This window comes from Siniperca chuatsi, linkage group LG21 (assembly GCF_020085105.1).
Source record: "Siniperca chuatsi isolate FFG_IHB_CAS linkage group LG21, ASM2008510v1, whole genome shotgun sequence".
Lineage (NCBI taxonomy): Eukaryota > Metazoa > Chordata > Actinopteri > Centrarchiformes > Sinipercidae > Siniperca > Siniperca chuatsi.
The window spans coordinates 7,618,495-7,639,086 of record NC_058062.1 but is presented as its reverse complement, the minus strand read 5'-3'; the positions used below and the strand labels follow the sequence as shown (position 1 = coordinate 7,639,086).

The window sequence follows — 20,592 nt, the reverse complement described above, 5'->3', positions numbered from 1 at the left end:
ATAGCCCGCTCCTCATCTCTACTTGAGGCTAGCGGCTCAAAGCTACATTAGCCACTACTAGTATGACACATCTGAATCTCCAACCAAATTGTGTACAGTCAAGTTGCATTGTGGGTAATGTAGGTGCCAGGTTTTGACAAGGAAGAAAAAATATGTGGAATAAAAAAGATGATATCTCTGCTTCTGCTCCATCAATTTTGATACTTTCGCTGAACCATCATGAGTCCGACAATGACATTGGAGTGCATTGCTAAGTCGGTTGAGTACTCTTTTAAAATGTCATACTAAGTCCCACAACATTTTGTTTGTACTTTCAGTAACTGCTACTTTTGGGTAAAGAAACAAATATCACATTGTAGTAGTAAAAAGCTTTTGGATTGCGATTAACAAGCATGCATCTCTCTTATGCTGTGAGTTGGCTTCATGGCTCACATCCTATTAGTCACTTGTGTGTACCCATTATTGACATCTAAATGTTGTTTGTATTTAAAAAATATTAATCAAAGGCAAAGTGAGAGAGAGAGAGAGAGAGAGAGAGAGAGGGTGGGGCTCTCCCCAATTTCTCTCTTTCTGTTTGAAAACAGAGGGTGGGATTAGGGAAAGAAATAGATAAAGAGAGAGAAAGTAATGGTGGTGCACCAGTGGACCACAGTAGTTTTAACCTTATCAGAGGTTCTGTCCCGTTGTGTGAATCCGCCCATCCTAGGAAATGAGGGCTTCCTGTTGTTTTATAGAGCCTTCCTGCAAAAAGGTTGAGATATGTAATCACTACCCACCAGGGAAGACGGACAGAGCATTGTCAGGCAAAATGACAGACACTAGTTTCTCACTTATGTTTTCTGGGTGTTTTGTGACTCTTCTCATCTGGGGTAAGTAGAGGATTTACACTGTCCATTTCTTCACTCTTATGATATAACTCCTTTACTTGTCCTCCATCTCACCTCTCAAGAGGAATGCTTAGGGGCTTTCAGTGATTGAGTGGTTTTATAAAGGAGCTTAGCGAGTCTCATGATTGAGTTTTATACTTAAACAGTTTGGTTTAAGGGTCATTGAGCGATTTTGATCAAGCTGAGACAACATATTCGTTTTTAAAGAATTAGTTTGTGTTATAGTTGTTGAGAATATTATCACCAGATTATTAGTTTATTTTATGATTCATGTTGTAGTTATTATTTGCTCCTATTTATTAAATGAGATATTTTATTCTTGATGAGTGAGAGGGGGATGTCTTGTAAGTTTAAATGTCCTTTAGCTGAATATATTAAGATTTTCTCAAAGCAGTGGCAGACAAATGCAGGATGCACTGACCTATTCACTCCCTACAGTTTACTCCTTGTTATTTCCTTTACCTCCTCTACTTTCACAAGTTCTGAAATGTGTATATATAGGATTATCTATCATAATTCAGTCTAATAATTCCTGTTACAAATTGTACAGTTTTTTTTAAACTTTACATCTTATTCCAATATTCAGTTTGCCCATTACTTTATTTATTTTATAGCAGGATGCACAACAGTGGTTTGTCTGGTTGATGAAAAGTTAGTGGTGGGACCCACTATGACAATAGGTATGTGTATTTTAAAGAAAAAAAGAAAAAAATATATCTCATGCATGACCATAAATACTTTGACGAACTTGACCTCCTTTCTCTACAGGGTATCACTCAACAGAGACAATGAATGCCAGTAAGTTTAGAACCTTTTTCTGTTATACATTATTAGAGACTGTCACTTACATGTCTGTGTCTCCTTAATAAATGAAATCTGCAAATGGTCAGGTTTTGATTAAATCTTACTTTAATTAGTTTAATAAATAATTACATGAGCGCTATTTACATGCTCTGTATTTTACAGTTATAAATAATGATTATATATTTGTGTCCACTGGGAGATTGTTTTGGATCAGTTCCTTAAACTCATTTGCCTGGCCTAGAATTGACAAACACAGAAAGCAGAACTCTGAGATCCTGGTTTCTGCCAAGATCTCCTTGTGTGTATTGTCATGAGAATCCAAGACAAACTCCTGGGGAGGTCTCTACCAGTGAGAGGTCAACAGCAGTAGACACAAGACCCATAATGGTTTGGGGTTAAAAGTTAACTCAGACCTCATTATGAGCAGCCCCCACCTGGCTCAACTTCCTGAATTTGTTCGTCATTCACCCCATGCAACGTCTGTGATCAACGCATGAACTCCAAGTTGTGAAACAACTGGAACTTTGGAGCAGCTCCCCTCTCACTGTTCCTCATCCTTCCTTTTTTTTCTTTCCCCTGATTGTCCCACCTCCTTCCCCTGCCAACTCCCCCCAACTCTGAGCTCCTCCTTTGCTGAAAAGACACATTTCCTGATGTCATTACTAAATCAAAATGCTGCTCGGCAAACAGATGTTGTGAGAGGCCCAACATGTGGATTCAGTGACATTAATGAACAAGTTGGTCATGAGAAAACATGAACCATACATTTCATTTTTCTTTCAATCAATGAAACCACCTCTCTCACACTGCTCTTTTAAGTGGTGAATGGTGACAGTGAGAAACTACCTTATAGATGCAGCACACCCAGGAGCTTCTCATGACATGAAAAACAAAAGTTTTCCACACTTGTGGTGGAAATGTCAATTTGTTTTCTTTACTAGTAAGTGTTTGTAAAGATAGTTGGCCTTTTAAATAGCTGGACAGCTCCAACTAATAACTTCTTCCAGGTTTGGTCAAATTAACCTACATATGAAATCATGCCTGTCTGCACAGCACACCCTGCAGAGTCATGATTACATCCACCCCCAAACTAGCTACAAAGCTAAGCTCTAAATGTTTACTTATGTTTCCTATTTGGCAGAGGGAGCCCAAAAGGCAAATAAATCACATGCTGTGAGCTGGCCAGGCCTTTGACTGTGAGAAACTGAGACTAAAAAGCAGAACAAGAGTTAAAGAGTAAAGGGTTTTCAGATGTGAGTCCAGCCCAGCTTGGGTGTGCTCCCTTTTATTTGGGAGAATGGAGAGGACAATCTTTGTTGCCTCCACCCCTTTAAAAGAGGAAGAAAATCCTAAAGAAACGTGTTTTGGAGAGGAAGAGCTGCTACCAAGGCGCAGGGCCGTCAGACAGATCTTCGAAGAACATCTGGTAACCGTGGGTAACACTGTTTGGACATCTGGTAACCGAAGGTTACACTGCGTCTCTTCCATCCTGTCGGGTTTCCTGTTATGCCTCGCTGTACACAGTCTAAGAAGTTTAGTTTTATTATACATGGTCATCAGTTGGGGAAAACGCACATTTATTCATTTTTTCTGACATGAAGGGAGCACTTGGTTTCATTGGGGTATTCCTCTCCTTTCTCTCTGGTGAGTGTGTGGTCTCCCTTATACAGCTGCAAATGCCTGCCTCAGTACTAGACATGTGAAGGAGCTCATCAGCTACGATAGCCAAAAATATCTTTGCATTGAAACTTGCTAGGATGCATGTCTTTGATGAACTTCTTTAATGAACTGAATAAGAAGGTCTACATTACTGTTTTATGTAAAGGGTTTTAATCTAAAAATCTTATTTTTCTCTGTTTTAGATGTCACTTATGGAGATCCTACCTTATCATTTGGTAGGTGACATAACTTTATAACCATACATAGCCATACAACCTTATATCATTCTGTAAACAAATAATTTAATGGAGATCTTCTGAAGATGTCCAACACATCTTTATTGTCATTTTCTAATGTGCCTCAATGTCTCCCTCTCTCTCTCGTTTTTGACTCTTTCCCTCTTCTCTTTCTTTTTCTAACTCTTTAATTCATGCAGTTTGTGGGAATAATTCTCACAGTTGTATGGACTTTTGCTCCTTCTGTTATGATATTTATGGTGCACCAACAATGGATTGCCTTTCCAAACTGTTTGACCATCTATGTCTCTTCAATTTTGAGCATGCAATGGCATCACTAAACAGCAGTGACTTGTGCATTTGGGGTAATGTGAGCGGGTAAGTAGTGTGTGTTCACATTTGCACATTTAACAAAAGATTGTTAAATATAATACAACAAAATACAGTGTACAGTGTGAAATCTTCCATATACTTTCTGTCTCCATACTGCAGTTCATATAGTAACCTAAGCCTTTGCACAGAGAAGATTTCTGATTGTCTCTTGATCCCATGGCCCAACCCTCTGGTGGAACAAACCTTTGTGGACATTCACTCCAAGTTTTTCAAGGATTGTCCCACAGAGGAGCTAAGCGACCCACCACCAGTCATCGTCTTTGCCCTGGTGATAACTCCCATCTGCCTGATCCCCGTCATGGTTAGCCTAGTTGTGCTCAAGACCAAGAATGGGGATGGCAGCTCCTGAAAATCCTAAATCTCTGCTCTGCTCACAGTCACCAAGAAGACAAAATCATGTTTTTGACCTATGCTCTCCTGTCTATCCCAACCTGAGGACTACAGGTTGTTTACACATTCACCGCTGCGCTTTCACCTCACCAGTGACCTTGCAGAGGACTGAATCTTTCTGACAAGTTTACCTGCGCTTTACAACTCAGATATATCAGCCACAGAGGACACCTATCGAGAAGATGACACTGATTTAGAGTGAATGTCATAATCAGGCATCACAATTATTGCGGTTGTTCAATAACAACCTCCCTGATGTCAATAGAAACTCACTGTGACAAACTGTGTTATTCCTGTACCGTACTGTGACAAAAGTTTTTTCAACCACCCGACTCGAGATCTGAACATTTATGTATTGGTCACATCCAATTTGCACACACTATTCAGAAAACAGAGCTTGATTTTTACTGGAGAACCCAGTATTCAGGGTTATGATAACAAAAGCTCTAGAGCTTGCAAAAGTAAAGGCAAAATATATTTGTGTTGACACTCCTCATTATGTTGCACAGCAGTTGTGTTGATAAAAGACAAGGTAATTTTTATTGCTAAACTCTTCATATGCAATTTCTTTTGCTGCTGATCAACCTTAACTCTGCTTTGAGCCACTAATTAGACAATGTACAGTAGGTATGCAGAGGATACATGCAACCTAAACTGCTTTTTATTCCAACAGTGTTTATTGGATTTTGCATGTAAACTAAACAGATGGACCAGGCAGTGCTTTTAAGTCTGAATTGGATACAGGTATGTGTCCATGTTTGATCTATGAAAAAGGTCCTCTTTATATGTAAAGGGAGGACAGGAAAATTAGTGTAGTCTGATGCATGGATCTGGTTATGTGAGTCATAGCGTATGTAAGGTCTGGGGTCAGAGGTTACAGATGGGACACAATGAGTGGGTACGCTCAGAAAAAGAGATCCCTTTCCTGGTATTGTCTATTTTTGAACAGTAAGAAATCCTACAGCACTTTCCCCTGTCCAAACAACGACAAGCCTCATGATCATATAATGAGCTATTTGAAGTAAAATTTATTTAACATCTCCACCCAGTTCAGACAAAAAGACATTTAAATAGTCTGTGCAGCAAAGTGATAAACACTGGGCAATGACGAAGAAGATAAAGGTGTTATCTTTCGCCTGAATCATGATAATGTGGTTATGTATAGTTCAGCCTTGAATGACGATAAAGCTATTGTAAGTGCTTTCAGATTTTGGAACAAAATGTGTATTTATATACTGTGTTATATTTCTGCCATTGTCAGGACTTAATGGACTTACTGTACTGTCTGAGAGAACACATGCTCTCACACCATGTAATGTATGTATTTTGATATCCTTTTTTATATGTTACACAATTAAATCTACAAATCTACAATTAAATTCTTGGCTGTTGCTTATTTTTTACTCATCTAGACTGTCGGGTAAATGTAAACCATCAAAATTTGATTTCAGAAACTGGTTCCAGCTTTTTTAGCAAATCATAACATGAAAGAAGCAGACTCTATTCAGTTCAGCTCATGTTCACAAGGATACATTAAGAGAGTTGCAGCGTCATTCTGGCAAAAGTACTCTTTAACCTTTGTCACTATTTGATTAAACACTCTTAAACACTCCCCTTGAGTGCACTGCAGATGGCATTGCTTTGTGCCTCGGGTAGTATTTCACTGTATCTTCAGAGAGCAGCACTGTATATTGTGGTGCAGTTGCTATGCTGATGTAGTGAAGGAAGCAGTGACAGCGGTCATGTATCACACCCTCATCTGGCAAACACAACTCTGCAGGGTGGGCCTGTGTTTTTGTGTATGTGTGTGTGTCTGGCAGGGCTGGGTGGGAAAGTGTGTTTGGTGACCTTCTTCCTCTCTAGATGCAGGGTCATACTCGTCTCCACCCCCTTCTGATCTCATCCAATTCTGTGTTACTCCTCATTGTTACAGCAAGCCAGAAACCATTTCTGATTCCATTATGCAAGATGTGATTGTGAAAACAACATTAATCATATTTTATAAGTCACATTACATCAATTGTTTCACAAGACAATATGTGCCTGTGTTTAGTACACAAGTCACTACCCAAGGTCAATATACAGTTGGTCTACATGAGTTTGTTTTCAGTCAGAAAACCTGATATGTGACAAACTGCTTAATGACTCAGTAGCATGTTTTCAGACCAGCACTTGACTGTCACCTCTAAAAAACATTATGTTCATGCCCACAGTGTTCATCTATGAAATAGACCAGAGGTTTTCAATGTCAGAAACTGTGCCACTGCCCCCCTGGACAACTGAAGAAACCCTAAAAACGTGATGATTCTCAGGCAAGTTCTGGAGTTGAAAGGGACGTTTTTTCGATGATTTCTAAGTGAATGTATGTTACTCGCCATGGAATATCCTCTGAATGTGTATGTCACACCGAATCTAAACATATGTGTATCTCTGTGTTGAAATTCAACTGAGTTATGACTCAGAGAAGAAAGTAGGCCTACATTACGTTAATTGCCTCCATGAGCTTTTTTTCACAGACTCTGTTGTAGCCCCATCCGCTGACGGTGTTGGCAAGCAGGCCAAATCTATGGGCCAAATTGCAATCACAAACTTCCAGTTGTTTTCATAACACCTGTATGCACCTGTTTCTTTCACATCACACAATATCTTTGGTGCAGTCATGACTCTGATTTTTAACATGGAAATCTTTAAAAATAAATATCAAATTAGGCTACATATGCAGAAATATTTATAAATATATTAAAAAAATCTCCATATATTTATATGCAAGTAGCAGCAGAATAATGGCATTTACTGTAAAAGCTTACAAAACAAAATTTGTGTGCTTGGATAGATCTGGGCATCTCTGCAACAGTACTGCGAAGTATGCTATCAATACTTCAAAGCAGTATATGAGGCCAAGAGGTTATTCTCCAGCCCCTCAGCAAGTGCCACAGCACAATTATATAACATTTTGAGATGCTTCAACTTGTATATAAATCAGCTAATGCGAACACAGTCCCATGGGCCTCAGTTTCAATGATCTGTGCTTACACTGAAGTGGGTTGACTTGATGCTGTGGGGCTGGAATTGCTCTCTGAAATGGACCAGGGAGCACTGTCCTCCAGATATATTTTGTTATGTAAAATCTGACTGTTTTTTCCTCAAAAGGAATCCTTTTGACCTTTTGACTTTTATTGACACCAAACTCATTAAGGAGATTTAAAATATTAGATACTGTACATGTCATTGGTAAAGGTAATTATTGTAAAACATATTCAAACAAAGCTAAAAAAAAGTACGGAATCAAAACACTGACACAACATCAATAATGCTAATTAAAATTAAAATATATTTTTTTCTTTTGTACAAAGGTTGTTGTGCATTGCAAAAGCACCAGTCATACACATATTTTATAGTATGTGATATTACAATGATGAAGTAAAATTAGAACTGAGGTTAAACTGTTTTTCAGTTTCATTTTGTGGTTTTGTTTGAAAAATAAAAAGTGGAAATAGTTTTATTGCTTTTATTACTTCATTGCTGCCTTCCACGCTGTTTTCAGAAGATACCAGAGACCTTCCTGTCTCTGCAGTAGTGATCACACTTGTGAGCCGCAGCTGCGGCTCCAGTTGCAGGGTGGTGGGTCTTGGCTCTGGAGCCTTTGTCAGGGCCTCTGGGTCTTCTCACCGTGGGAGCCAATGTCTGTTATGTCCCAGAGATCTGGCAGAGTGGTTGGAAGGACATTGGGTAAGGGCATCTGCACATCAACTGCTGGTTCCTTTGGCAGACTTAATAGTGTGGCTGGGGACTTTGGATCTGGAAATAATAATGGTGCCTGACTATCAGTTTCAGCAGCATCAAGGACAGCTGGTTAACTGCCACAGATGGCCTGAGAGGCTCAGCTTAATGGAGCCTATGCCAAGTTATTGATGAGTTATTGATATCTCATCGGATTTAGATGTCTTCATTCATAAAAAGATGTTTGCATTACATGCATTTTTCACTGACTAGTTTATTGTTGCACTTGCAGACTGAAGTGTTGCCAGACTTGATGAAAATTAAAAGATTGTACGCATTGATGCGAGTCATTGAGTGTGACGCGAGTAATTACTTCGTTGTGCGAGATCCAGGCAGCTGGCACTGCTGTGTCAGAGCTGACCCTTCAGCTGGATGACACCAAGCTGGCAGCAGATGATTGTAAATTCAAGTAGGTTTGACATCAAAACTGCTGCTCTATCAGTCAGAATAAACTGAAAGAAATACATTGCATGAACAACCGTCTTCCACTGGCAGCTGAAAATTTGAGTGACAAGGGGCAGAAATAATCTTTGGTTCTTTGATGATGATGGAAAAGGAGCAGAGCCTGCACCAACCTGTGAAGGTCAACATTATTGGTTTAATGAAGATCCTGAGAGATTTATCCCTGAAAAAAAAGACCTTGAGCTGCAGCTGGAATAACTGAGCTGGCTTACCTGAGAAACAACCAGAGGGAGTTGGGATCATCAGAATCAGGAAATTAAAACAATGCATTGACATGCTTTGCCGGCTTAGTCATCACATGCAAGTGGAAGTGGCTGCAGCTCTCGGAGTTTACCTAAAAACTTCCAGTGGTTACAAAAGAGAACAAAATGAGCAGCAAAATAAACATGTAGGCTACTGTATAAATATGCAGTATTGGCAATCGGTAGTTTACCTGCATATTATACATATCAGGAATAGTTGACAAATGACAAATAAAGCAGGAGGTGATCTGGGTCTGTTGGATCATCTCCGGCAAAGAGGGTGCAACAAAAGATTACTAAATAAGGATCTCATGTAGGGACTAAAGGAGGTTCACATTACATCACCACTGAAGACCTGGGTTTGGAGATACTCAGCATTATGGTAAATCTGGAGAGATGTAATTCACTCATGGATGATTTAAATCTGCAATGACAAATTTTGTCGCCACTTGGGGGCAGCAGAAACAAGCTGTGGGTGACTCTTGAGGGAAAATATCTCTTTAGCTGATAAATGCTCCACTGTATTCACCGGCTAGTTGCTAACTTTGTCTGTCTGCTGTTTGATGCCAGGCAGGTAGCAAAAAGTGGGTTGTTAGAGCTTTTTTTTTGTTGCTGAAAACAGCCGAAAATGAGGCTATGAGAGTGAACCAAAACAGTAAAGTTGCGGGTCAGAATATGGAAAAAATGAGAAAAAATCGAGTTTAGCTTAAAAATATTTGACTTTATTGTTTTACCCTTTTGGAGAGGAATCTGACTGAGATTGAGGCCTGTAAATTAGCTCAGATGACGGGGCTGCAGGCACCTGTTGCCAGCCTGACACACATCAGGGCGACACAGAGTGAACTATTCAAAAGTACCAGACCCTGCTGGATGTCATGCAGCAGGAGAAGACACAGGGTGAGCCGCATTGATACCCCTGTCTGCTAATAGTGATGAGTTTTCCAAGGACACAAAGACACAAAGTTTTCTGCTTAAAACCAGTCCTTTCCGGATTCTGATCGCATACATTATATTTTACTGTCATGTAGAGTCTAGAAGATATTTTGAACAGTGTTCTAAAAATAGCTTTGGAAAATTCACTTTTTTTAAGACTTGCCTAGAGTGCTTAGGGCATTTAAACTGTAAATTCTGTGAGTATACTTGATATCAGAGGTGGCCTCTAGATGGCAGTCTTTGAAAGCATATTTAGTTGTCAAAGGCACTCACAAATTACACCTTTTAAGTATACTTCTATTCACTTTGAGAGAGAAGAATATGTAATTTATTGCTGATTGTATCGTTGATCATGGGCATGCAGTGGTTTCGGCTATTAAAAGGTGGCAGTTCACACTCTAACCTCAGGTCATTGAAATTCAATCATTTGTGCTTCTGTTTGGGCATTCCCAGTTTGAGTCAATATACAATACAGTTATCATGTACTGTAGGCTTAGTTTCAATGCAAATAGAATGACTGAAATTCAAACAAACATGGAGGCTGAACCTTTAATGCAGATACTTTTTATGATCTCCCAGTTATTGCACTCTTAGCTTTGTGTTCAGCCAGCTTTGTTGAGAGTCTGAAAAATTAAAATGTATCAATAATTTTTTTTTAATGTTTTCATGCTCTGAAGAGACACAACCACTGTACGGTCTTGATAACAGGTGGTGATGATAACTGGGAGAGGAGATGCATGCTGCTGTGTTCACTTCACTCTTTAACCTTGTTCTATTCATAGCATGAAAACTACAGTACCAGTTCAACAAAGTAAAATAATTAAAAGTTAAACATTCCTTTGTGTTGTATACAATACAGAAATGCCAAGTAAAAATTCCTCAAAATTTTAAAAAGGCTGTAACAGGCTATAAGAATTTCTTGGTTTTCCTGTTTTCAGTTTTTTTCTCGTTCATTTCCGCTCATCTTCTTGCAGTAGGTTTAACTGGAGCCTTACTATTGTTTTAGTGTGATCAGCTGATTTTTATCGCATGAAAAGATATGCCAGTGTGTTCATTTTGATGGTGCACCTGCATTCAACCACCACCCTTTCCTCTTAACATCCCGGAAGGATTTTGACAGAAGCTTTTACCATGACAAACAGCTAGATTCACTCCCATTTGGTGGTAAATAGCATCAGTTTCAATACACAAATGCTGAGCATCTTGAGTTTATCTACACAGGAAAATACATTTTTCACATATCTTTTGTTTCCTGTTTAAGAAGTCTAATCCTAGTCTGTCCTTGAAAGAATTTTTCTGACTTGCTAAACACAAATCACATAATGCACAAAAGAATGTATTTGATATAAAATATCCATCTCTGCATGTGCAGGTGCATGTGTACCTACACTCAGAGATGCTAATCACAAAAGCATGCAAACACATTTACTGTATGTACAAACGCAGACACACACACACACACACACACACACACTAGCACTTACTCACAAACACACACAGTAAACAATATAATACAAAACATGAAAGAAGGCTTATGTGCAGGTATAGTAAACATAGAGGAAAGACTGAAAGGAAAAATATGAAAGGAATGTGTGGGAACTTATCCCCATTTTAAAGCTGTGACAACAAAAGTTTCTGCTTTGTCCCCATCTGTTTATAGGGACCGTGTGTCATTTCTCCAGTACACTACTCGACAATGCTCCAGGGATTGAGCCTAAACAGGCCTAGTTTATGCCTCTATATTATGTGTGGCTTTTATGTAGATGCAATAGTGACAGTGAGCAAAAACCTTTGATCTGGGCTTCTTTGTGGCTGGAACAGTTAATGCAGCAAAAGCATCATGAATCTAATGAGAAAACAGAATCAGAAATTCAGTGTTGAGATTGCAAATAGAATCGGGGGAACCTGATAACTTCGCTTGCGATGTAAATTAAGAGCTGATATACTGCCTCCTGCCTTAGAATCCCACATTTTTTAAAGGTTAATGACGGTATCTACGCAAAATTGGCTGTGCAATTACTGCAAAAGAAGTTGTTTGATGGTGAGATAACAAATCAAGATTGTCGTTTCTTCCCAATTAAAGAATTGTAAAGCTTTTAGTAAGTGTAATGTGTTGCTGAGCAGTCATAATAATAGGGTCTTCACCTAAATCCATTCCTGTCTCATTCACCTCTTCCTCAAAGTCCCTGCCAAGATCATAATTGCAAAACAAAGCAAATGTATCTATTCAGTTTCTCCTTGAGTTTACTGGTTCATAAAAATTAACCAGTAAATATGTTTTGAACAATAACTGCATAAGTGAAGAAATGTTCCCTCTGGTTCTGCCAGGATGGCAACGCAGGCATTTAAAACTCTCTTTATCTCAAGAATCTGGGTACAAATACTGTTCTGCTGAGTCTCTTAAAAACAGATTTTGATGACACAAGGTTTTATTTTGGCAATAATTGACTATTTGTTTTCATTTAGGTGGAGACATTATTTAGGATATATTTACAGTAAAACTGATTTGTAGAGATCAGTCTGTTTAGTCTCTGGTGTCTTTACTGCTATGTACATTAGCTGCTCTGATTAAAAAAAATATTTGTAATTTAGCTGCAGGTTACTAAAAAATCACTGAAAACAATGGAATATCTCAATAGAAATCTACAACATCACAGACCACAGAAAAAAATTGTCATCATATGTTCTGAAAAATTACAAAAACAATTTAAATATGATGCATGTTAAACCAACTTCTATAAAATGTGGTTAGTCTTTTTTCACATGCTCTTTGGTGTACTGTAAATACAGTATTAGTAATGATGGATATGCTTTGAAGCTGGGCAACATGAGAAAGGGTGTGTTCCTCTGCTGCTCTCATTCAGCCCCTATGGAAAAACCCCCAGCACCCTTTGATTCTGTTCAAATCTAAATTTCACTTCAAATTGATCCTTCTGAATCCATTGCAACCACACAGAGCATGCTTTGGATAGTATGCATGCACAAATAAGATAATTTTGTATTCAAAAATTTCAATCTTATTTTCTTTTAAGCACTTTTGCGCTTTTCTGAACTCAATCAACAGACATACACAAATAGCTTCAGCAAAAAGGTTTATTTTATTTCTCAGACTACAGTGTCAAGGTAAATACAGACAAGCTCTCAGTGTGTTTTATTAAGCTATGTGCCCTCGTCCTCTGGTGAGTCATCCTTTGATTTTCATTTCTAAAGAGACCATTTTAAAACGAATGCTATTGAAACAGACAGAGGCTTCGGCTATAAAAGAGGGTTATTGCTGCCTGGATTTATAAACAAACTAAACTCTGATCTTAAGAAGATTTACTGAAGGGTAATACTCAGGTATACAGACACATGTCAGCAACAATACATCTGTTAAATCATGCATGTTGACTGTATTAGAAACAGTTTCCAAGGTAAAAGCTTGAGGTGGATGGATGAATTAAGCAGCGGGGACTCATTACAGAAATACTGGTGAGGAGGGATCTTTAGTATGCGTGCTGGCCCATGGGTGTGAAAAGCTTATCCCACACCTCCACCTTCATGATGGCTTTGCCCAAGGGACCCATGGTGGCCTTGATATCTAGGTAGTTGCCCACATAATTGATTCCTGAACCAGTGGCTTCCTCCCTGACAAATCCATGCTCGTGCTGGTTCTTCTCATAGTACATTTCTTTGTACAAATCCTTATCACAGTTGCGGCCCTTTTTATAGATGCCCACTGCAAACCAGTTCTTGTACAGGTTGTAGTCCCAGGGAACTGAGAACATGATGGACAGAGTCTCAATGTGGTCGTTCTTTGACCTCTCGAAAAGGTCGTAGGTCAGTACACCAATGCTGCCAGTTGCTTTGCCGCTGGACTTCGTGAAAGTGCAGACTTCTGTCTTTAGAGGGCGCACTGTGGGTTGAGGTGGGTTGTATGTCTCCCCATTCTCAAGGTACACTCTAACCAGTACACAAATAGAAACATACATTAAACAAATTTTTTGGGATCTGTATAATACATTTCAAACAAGGCTTAAAATACAGGACTCCAACGCAGTCAGGGCTTACCTGGGGTTGATGAGGCAGTAGTTGTTGGTGACATTTGAGATTTCAATGATAACACTTCTCTTACTGGTCACATCGGCTGCTACAGCTTCAGCTGACTCCATCATGTTGGAATGGCTGTGAGATCCGCTTATAAAGCAAAGCTAATTTAGATGTTAACCAGCTGGACCGAACAACATGACAGCTGTGACTAGCACTTCCCTCCACTCCTAGTACACTGGGAATCATGAGAATCACACTTATAACAATTTAAAATATCCTCCTGACATGCTGTACTGGCATTACATTGACCTTCAAAAGTGCTAGGTATGATTGATGCATTTCAGAGGCTAATGAGATTTCAAAAAAGTTGTGAACAATCAGAGAATAGCTGCATATTCTCTTTGCCTCATTAAAGAGTGTACCTCTTCACTTACAGCACTAAGTGGCATGCAATAATGAAGTTAGAGTGAAAACACTAGAGAAAATGATCACCCCTTTTATCATAACAGATATAAGATACAAATCAAACAAATGCCCCATCAGGCTTCTGTATGCCTCTACAAATAGCTTTTTTCTTAGAACCATGAGCTGATTAGCCATTCTCTGTACTGCCCCTCTTTTTTCCCAAATGTTCTAAGTCAGTTACCTGCTAAGAACCTCTGTTGATGCTCCCAAGTCACAAAATGGGAAAAGTTACCTGAAGGGAGGTGCCGGTAGTTTTTTTTTTAAAAACAAGGATGTATGCTATCACAGAGGAAACCCTCCCACTTGCAACACAACCCTGGTTGGACAGTACACACCCTCTTTCAACACATATTTATTACTCACACAATTATCCCTGTGTTTTCCCCTGTGGGATAAAACTGCCACACCCCAGTCTGTTGGGTAAGCCAGGATCAGTCATTCAGCACATTCATTTTCTCCTACTGGATGTCTGACTGACTGCCTGAGGTAGTTTAGGATTCTCATTCCTGTGGTATTGTGCAACAGAGAAAAAAGCAATCTGAACAAGTTAAGACAGACATCTCTGGAGCTACTTTCTTTTGTTGAACCTCTTGCATTCCAAATACCACACAAAAACCACACATTTCAGAGCAGGATGGAGAGTCTCACAGCCAGTGAAGAACAATATTGTTATCATGCAGATTAAAAAAACATCTATGCAGATATTCCATCTGTTGCTACTCATTAGAATTGGATGGATCCAGCTAAGAGATTAAAAACTGATTACTGTTCATCAGTAATAATGAAAGCATACTGAGTGAAAACATATCCCACACAAAGTAACACAAGCATTGGGTCTGAATGTTTTATTACCATAATCAAAGAAAAAGGGGAGTGTACAATATACATAAGCCCAAGAAATAAGCTAATGGAGAATCAATGAGCTGGCTGTCAGATATTGATATCTTTCAGCGGACACAAAATACAGACGACAGCAAAATCAGTCTTCCTCTCCTCTGAATGTCAACATGCAACAGTAGTCAAATCAAATGAAGTTTATTTATTCTGTTGGTTACAAATCAAAAAAGTACAAAAAGGCAACACCATTAGACTCATCTACACTAATGACCCATTTTATCATAGAGCTCCACTTTAACAATGGCTTTGCCAATAGAAGACATTGTAGCCCTCAAATCAACATATGTAGCTTTATATTCCAGCCCACATCCGTTTGTCTCAGAGCGGGTGAAGTTACTGAGGTCATTCCCATCATACATCTGGTTGTACAGATGTTTGTCGCAGGCACGAGAATGCTCAACCACACCCACAGCCAGCCGGTTCTTGTACAGGTTGTAGTCAAAGGGCACAGAGAACATAATGGCCATGCGCTCAGAGCAAACCCGGCTCTGCATATGGAACAGGTCGTAGGTCAGTATGCCAACAGTGCCTGTGGCAGTGTTGTCATCCTTGATGAAAGAGCACACTTCGATCTTGGTGGTACGAATCGTAGGCTGAGGCGGGTGGTGACAGAAGCCACTTGCCATGTATACCCTATACAGGACAGCAGGAGACAAATCCTTACCATCACTACCAAGGAGTTGATAACTTTTATGTCACACTTCCCAGACTTTTGATGAAAAAAAAAGAGTTTTGTAAGTTTGTTTGGACATTGTCAGTGTACTTTCTGAGTTGGGCTTTCCAGGATACCTGAAATACCTTATGCTGATGGATGGAGTGTGACTGTACAAGTACTGCTGTGGACTTCTAAGCAACAGTGAGTGTACCTGCATGCAATGTGCAATGAGGCAGTGTGTGTCACTACATGATGGATAGGTGGATATTCTCAGCAAAGTGATGTCACACATGAAAACCACCCATCCAAGATATGGTCTGTCCTGCCACAGCGAGATAAATGTAGAAGCTTGGTGGAAATTCCTAAAGACATGGGTCATTTTATTGATTTTATTGTTGTTTTAATTAATTTTCCCTTTTTAGCAGAAGTGGAAGAAACTGAGGGATTGCCTTGTTGAGAAATAGGCACCAAAGTAAATCGAATCATATATTTATGTTAAAGAGATGGTACACTGGCAATTCACTTGCAATATCACTGAGTTTTACTTATAATTAAGTACAGTATAACCACATTGAATTAGCATAGACTTTTATGCTGGAAATCTGTGCTTTTTCCATGACTATTAGAGAGAAAAATGTTATGGATACTTCAATAGGTATTGCATGCTAATACTATCAGGATGCTGATTTGGAGCTGTAATCAGGCATTGCAATCTCAAGGCACTTCAAAACAATGCATTAAGCCTTTTGAAAATGAATACTTCTCCCTGGAACCAATCAAACCTGAGTGCACAGACAGCCCATGATACTTTGCAGCAACTTATCTCTGTGTAGAAAACAATGTTGATGCAGGTAACTAACAGACTTAGCTAACCTGCACTGACCTCCAAAGAGATGCATTTTTTCCAAAAGAAAAAAAGGTTAATTAAAATGAATGTTACCTACATTTTCTAGACAGTTTTTAATATATAGCAATTTTCATCACATTATCTTTGCATGTACTGTATGATGTCATTCATTAATTTGTACTTTTACATTTTTGTTTATTCATCCAATCTGGTTTGATCTCAAATTGTATGTTCATTTAATCACATTTAATGTATTAAATTGGTAAATACATTTACAGACTTACTTGGGGTTGATAAGGCAGTAGCTACTGCTGACATTGGTTATTTCTATGGTGCAGTTTCTGTTGGTGGTGAGAGTGGCTGACACAGCTTCTGCTGTTTCTGGCATCTTGGCTGCGAGAGGAACAGGACTGAAAGCTTAGAACAGTATATCCGCTAACATGTCGCCATTCAGCAGGTATTCTGTAGTAACTAGATACTTTTCTTTTATATAACAGACGTGAGGAAAATACCTGAGTATTTAGGTCATAAGTCATATTGGGTCAAAGGGAAAAATACAAATCTTTTATTGTTGCAAAGGCAAATTACCCTTTTACAGTCAAACCAAGCTGATTTTCTTCTTCTCAATTACAAAACTCCTGAAAATAATTTTTCAGTTCATGCTTTGCAGCATGTGTATATACAACGTGAATTATGAGAACTGCTCCTATCTGAGAGTACTGAGAAAAAGGTTTTCTACAATTAATTAATAATTAAGACACAGATCACAGTGAAGTTATAATCTTAAGTAGGAGTAATTATATTCACCTTTTGGAGATAAACACGCGAGTTGTGCTAGACAGCAGCGTCAAGTTCCTTTTTCTCAGTTCCTGCAGAGAGGTGGAGAATCTCCCTTGTGTGATTACACCTCTACAGTGCTTGTTCCAACACAAGCACGGGCATGTCCACTGTGTGTCCTTATGGAAAATCATGTCTCAAAAAGAAACGCTTGGGCCACCTAATATCCCATTGTCACAATATATAGTAAACATTATCAATAATGCTAATTAGGTGAATCATAAACTAAATCATGTATTAATTAGACAACATCTCTGTTTCAGCATATTTGCATCCACACCAGACATGGGTGGTACTGATATCACCTCTGTATCTTGAAGGATTAAGGACCTAAGGAGATTTCAAGAAAGTTATTCACTAAAGTGTAACTTTATGCAGCACATTGTTGGGAAATCTTGGGAGATTATCTGCTCTGTAGTTTAAACCATATTTCAGTTGTTGATTTCATTTAATAATTTTTCAATAAATTCAATTCTCATGCAGCTCAGTTCAGTATATGTATTTCATAAAGATCCTTCTGGAACATCACATGTTCTGACTTGCTTAGATTGAAACTACAATCTCCCAGGCATTGCTCAACTGATTGCTTGTTGTTGTTACAGGTGATGGCTAGTGACAGATTCCTGTGGGAACCTACCTACATCATTCACAAATTCCAACACACTGCCTGACTCTTATATCACTAATTCTTTTACTGCTGACTCTGTTCCCACTGGAGTGTGGAGTAGAAGCAGAGCCTCTTCCTGCTTCCATGTAGGAGCAACTTACAAAAACAACGTATTATGTAAGACAACACACACACTGCAGGGTTATATTTATCCATAACATTATAGGGCCTGAGGGTCTTCCCAATTAAGTGTGTTTTGCAAACTTTGTGTGTTTTGAGATTCATTATTCCACGTAATTCCAAGTAATATTTTGGCAGCTGTTCTATTCCATACATCAGGCGTCTGGAACTTTCAGTCCTTCAGCTCCAATGCTTGAAGTCACCCGATGGCACCAAACATGCATTTGCAGAGATGCATTTGCACTACACAGACTTTGTCAGTTAATGTTTGCTTTCTGATGGTTAGCCAGTGTGACCATGGCAGAAAATCTCTGACAAACATTACGTATTCAGCATGCCATTACATCCTGTGAAAATGGCATGGCTACATTCAAATAGTCATAGATGCAATACTATACATCAAGAGCCGTACATGTCTTATGGAAAAGAATAAAATAGAGTTGGTATAAACAGACTGTGTTAACATTATGAAAATGTTTTACCTCAGCATAAATCTTTCTACAGCTAATACAGTCTCATACAGCAGCTGTGTGAATCAGCCTGACCAGCTGAATCTGAGATGTCCCAAAATGACCAAAGTACTGCAGATAAACCCATGTGAAATGACCTCTCATCTGCTGCCACCTTCAGGGCAAACACATTTAGAAAACTTCTGTTTTCCTAGGTCAAGAGTGAATTTTACAGTTTTTGCATCACTGCCAGTGAAAATCTAGAACTCCACTATTTTCTACAAGAAGTAGGCATCCTCTATCCTGGCACACATAATCACCCATTCAGTAACACACATACAACCATCATCAATTGATGTATGTCAGAAATAATTCAAATTTCCTTTTTATTTTTATTAAGCAGGTCTGTTAAATTTAATCATGCTGTAGAGTTATCTTTGCAGTTTCTGAGAACAGTTAGTAAGAGGCAATTAAGAAGGTGACAAAAAGATTTTCAAAATTTCAGTAATCTCTATTCATAGGTTGCTGAGGCCTTTAAAGTGTTATGATGACAAAGATAAATGTACGCTGAAGATGAAACCATATTTAATTATAGTGGCTGCGGTATCTGTATCTCAACGTCATGTCACTCATGCCCCATTTTTAGTCTGTTTGACACCTTTACTTACATCCCTCTCGGTATGAAAAAAGTGAGTGTCAAGTTAGTGGTTTGTTGAAACAGTCACTATGAATTCTGTTTGTCGGTATCATATGATAGATTGTATCAGCCATCATTAACCCCAAATCTGAACAAATAAAATATTTAATAAATATTACTGAACACTCCATAAGATTGCTCGTTTACTCTTTTGTCCATTCAGCCTTGATACTGTAAAGTGAAATGTTATGTCAGCATAACATGTTATGCCAGTGAAGGCTTCATTGCACTGAAAATAGCTGAGCCGTGGACTGCAAATTCATTTGTACAAAAGTACAAATGAAGATTGCGCTGCAATCAACACCTTGATGGCATTACAATGTTTTTGTTTGCTTTATAGCCACTGTGTGTGATAAATACAGTACACCTCTGTAACAATCAAAGACAGGCTTGAACCCATAAGCACACTTTGTAGAAAAGGATGGTAGGGTGAAAACAGTCTTTTGACATATGATGAAACACTGAGACAACATAGGGCAAGGAGTAAAGCGGAGATCACATTACGGTGATATTTGCTCATCCATGTGATATAGGTGGATATGAGGCGGGAACCGTGTTGCCAGGTCAGGTGGTTTTCTGCCCAATTGGGCGGTTTTGGGTTACACTGTGCGTGGTAAAATCTTGGATGTATAATAAGAACTGGATACGGCGCCGCAACTCAGCCTTGCTTCCAATTATTTCCAGTGGCCACTCGTTGCTACGAAAAATTCCCCGCTGGCCCAAATAGCATTTTTCCCATAGGCCACAATTATAAAAGTGACATCTGTAAAACTGTTGACAGAACACCTCAAACTGCAAACAAGATCAATTATGATTCTTTCTATTATGAATTTTTGATCCATGGAGGTTTTATATTTGTAAAACTTTTATTTTTGTTATTTGAGCTGTCCCATTATTTTTTCTGGGTTTTTAAGGCAGAGGGATGAATTGGAAAATAGTTTTATAGTTGCACTGTAAGATGTAGCCTTCTATCTGTATTCTAGCGCACTTGTGAACACTTGAATTGTTGTTTTATTATTATGTCATATGAGGTATATTTTTACAGTACCATCGACTCTTGTCTCATAATTGTCTGCAAACCATTGCTCTGTTGTGGGACAGTTTTTACTCCGACAGAGGAGGTTAAAAAAAAGTGAATGGTGC

At 38.8% G+C, this 20,592-nt stretch overlaps 3 protein-coding genes across 7 annotated transcripts; 1 reads left to right on the top strand and 2 right to left on the bottom strand.

The window, feature by feature from the left end:
- Positions 1–600: 600 nt before the first annotated feature.
- Positions 601–5,748, top strand: ramp2 (receptor (G protein-coupled) activity modifying protein 2). 3 transcript variants are annotated; one of them, XM_044180160.1, is made up of 6 exons: positions 601–869; positions 1,502–1,567; positions 1,656–1,685; positions 3,554–3,586; positions 3,787–3,964; positions 4,079–5,748. In XM_044180160.1, the coding sequence occupies exons 1-6, from the start codon at positions 710–712 to the stop codon at positions 4,326–4,328; spliced, it is 717 nt and encodes a 238-aa protein (XP_044036095.1). In that variant the 5' UTR covers positions 601–709; the 3' UTR covers positions 4,329–5,748. The 3 variants fall into 3 exon arrangements, with proteins under 3 accessions (XP_044036095.1, XP_044036097.1, XP_044036096.1); XM_044180161.1 differs by having other exon boundaries at positions 637–869; positions 1,505–1,567; XM_044180162.1 differs by lacking the exon at positions 1,502–1,567 and having other exon boundaries at positions 633–869.
- Positions 5,749–12,865: 7,117 nt separating this feature from the next.
- Positions 12,866–14,599, bottom strand: apnl (actinoporin-like protein). Of its 3 annotated transcripts, none has more exons than XM_044180157.1 (3): positions 14,462–14,599; positions 13,837–13,976; positions 12,866–13,728 (listed from the first exon to the last, which is right to left on the bottom strand). In XM_044180157.1, the coding sequence occupies exons 2-3, from the start codon at positions 13,938–13,940 to the stop codon at positions 13,272–13,274; spliced, it is 561 nt and encodes a 186-aa protein (XP_044036092.1). In that variant the 5' UTR covers positions 13,941–13,976; positions 14,462–14,599; the 3' UTR covers positions 12,866–13,271. The 3 variants fall into 3 exon arrangements, with proteins under 3 accessions (XP_044036092.1, XP_044036091.1, XP_044036090.1); XM_044180156.1 differs by having other exon boundaries at positions 13,837–13,962; positions 14,462–14,590; XM_044180155.1 differs by having other exon boundaries at positions 13,837–14,050; positions 14,462–14,566.
- A 511-nt stretch (positions 14,600–15,110) lies between these two features.
- Positions 15,111–17,643, bottom strand: LOC122868345 (bryoporin). The gene is made up of 3 exons (XM_044180159.1): positions 17,487–17,643; positions 16,964–17,072; positions 15,111–15,810 (listed from the first exon to the last, which is right to left on the bottom strand). Exons 2-3 carry the CDS (start codon positions 17,065–17,067, stop codon positions 15,381–15,383), a joined length of 534 nt encoding a protein of 177 aa, XP_044036094.1. The 5' UTR covers positions 17,068–17,072; positions 17,487–17,643; the 3' UTR covers positions 15,111–15,380.
- Between the last annotated feature and the right edge of the window lie 2,949 nt (positions 17,644–20,592).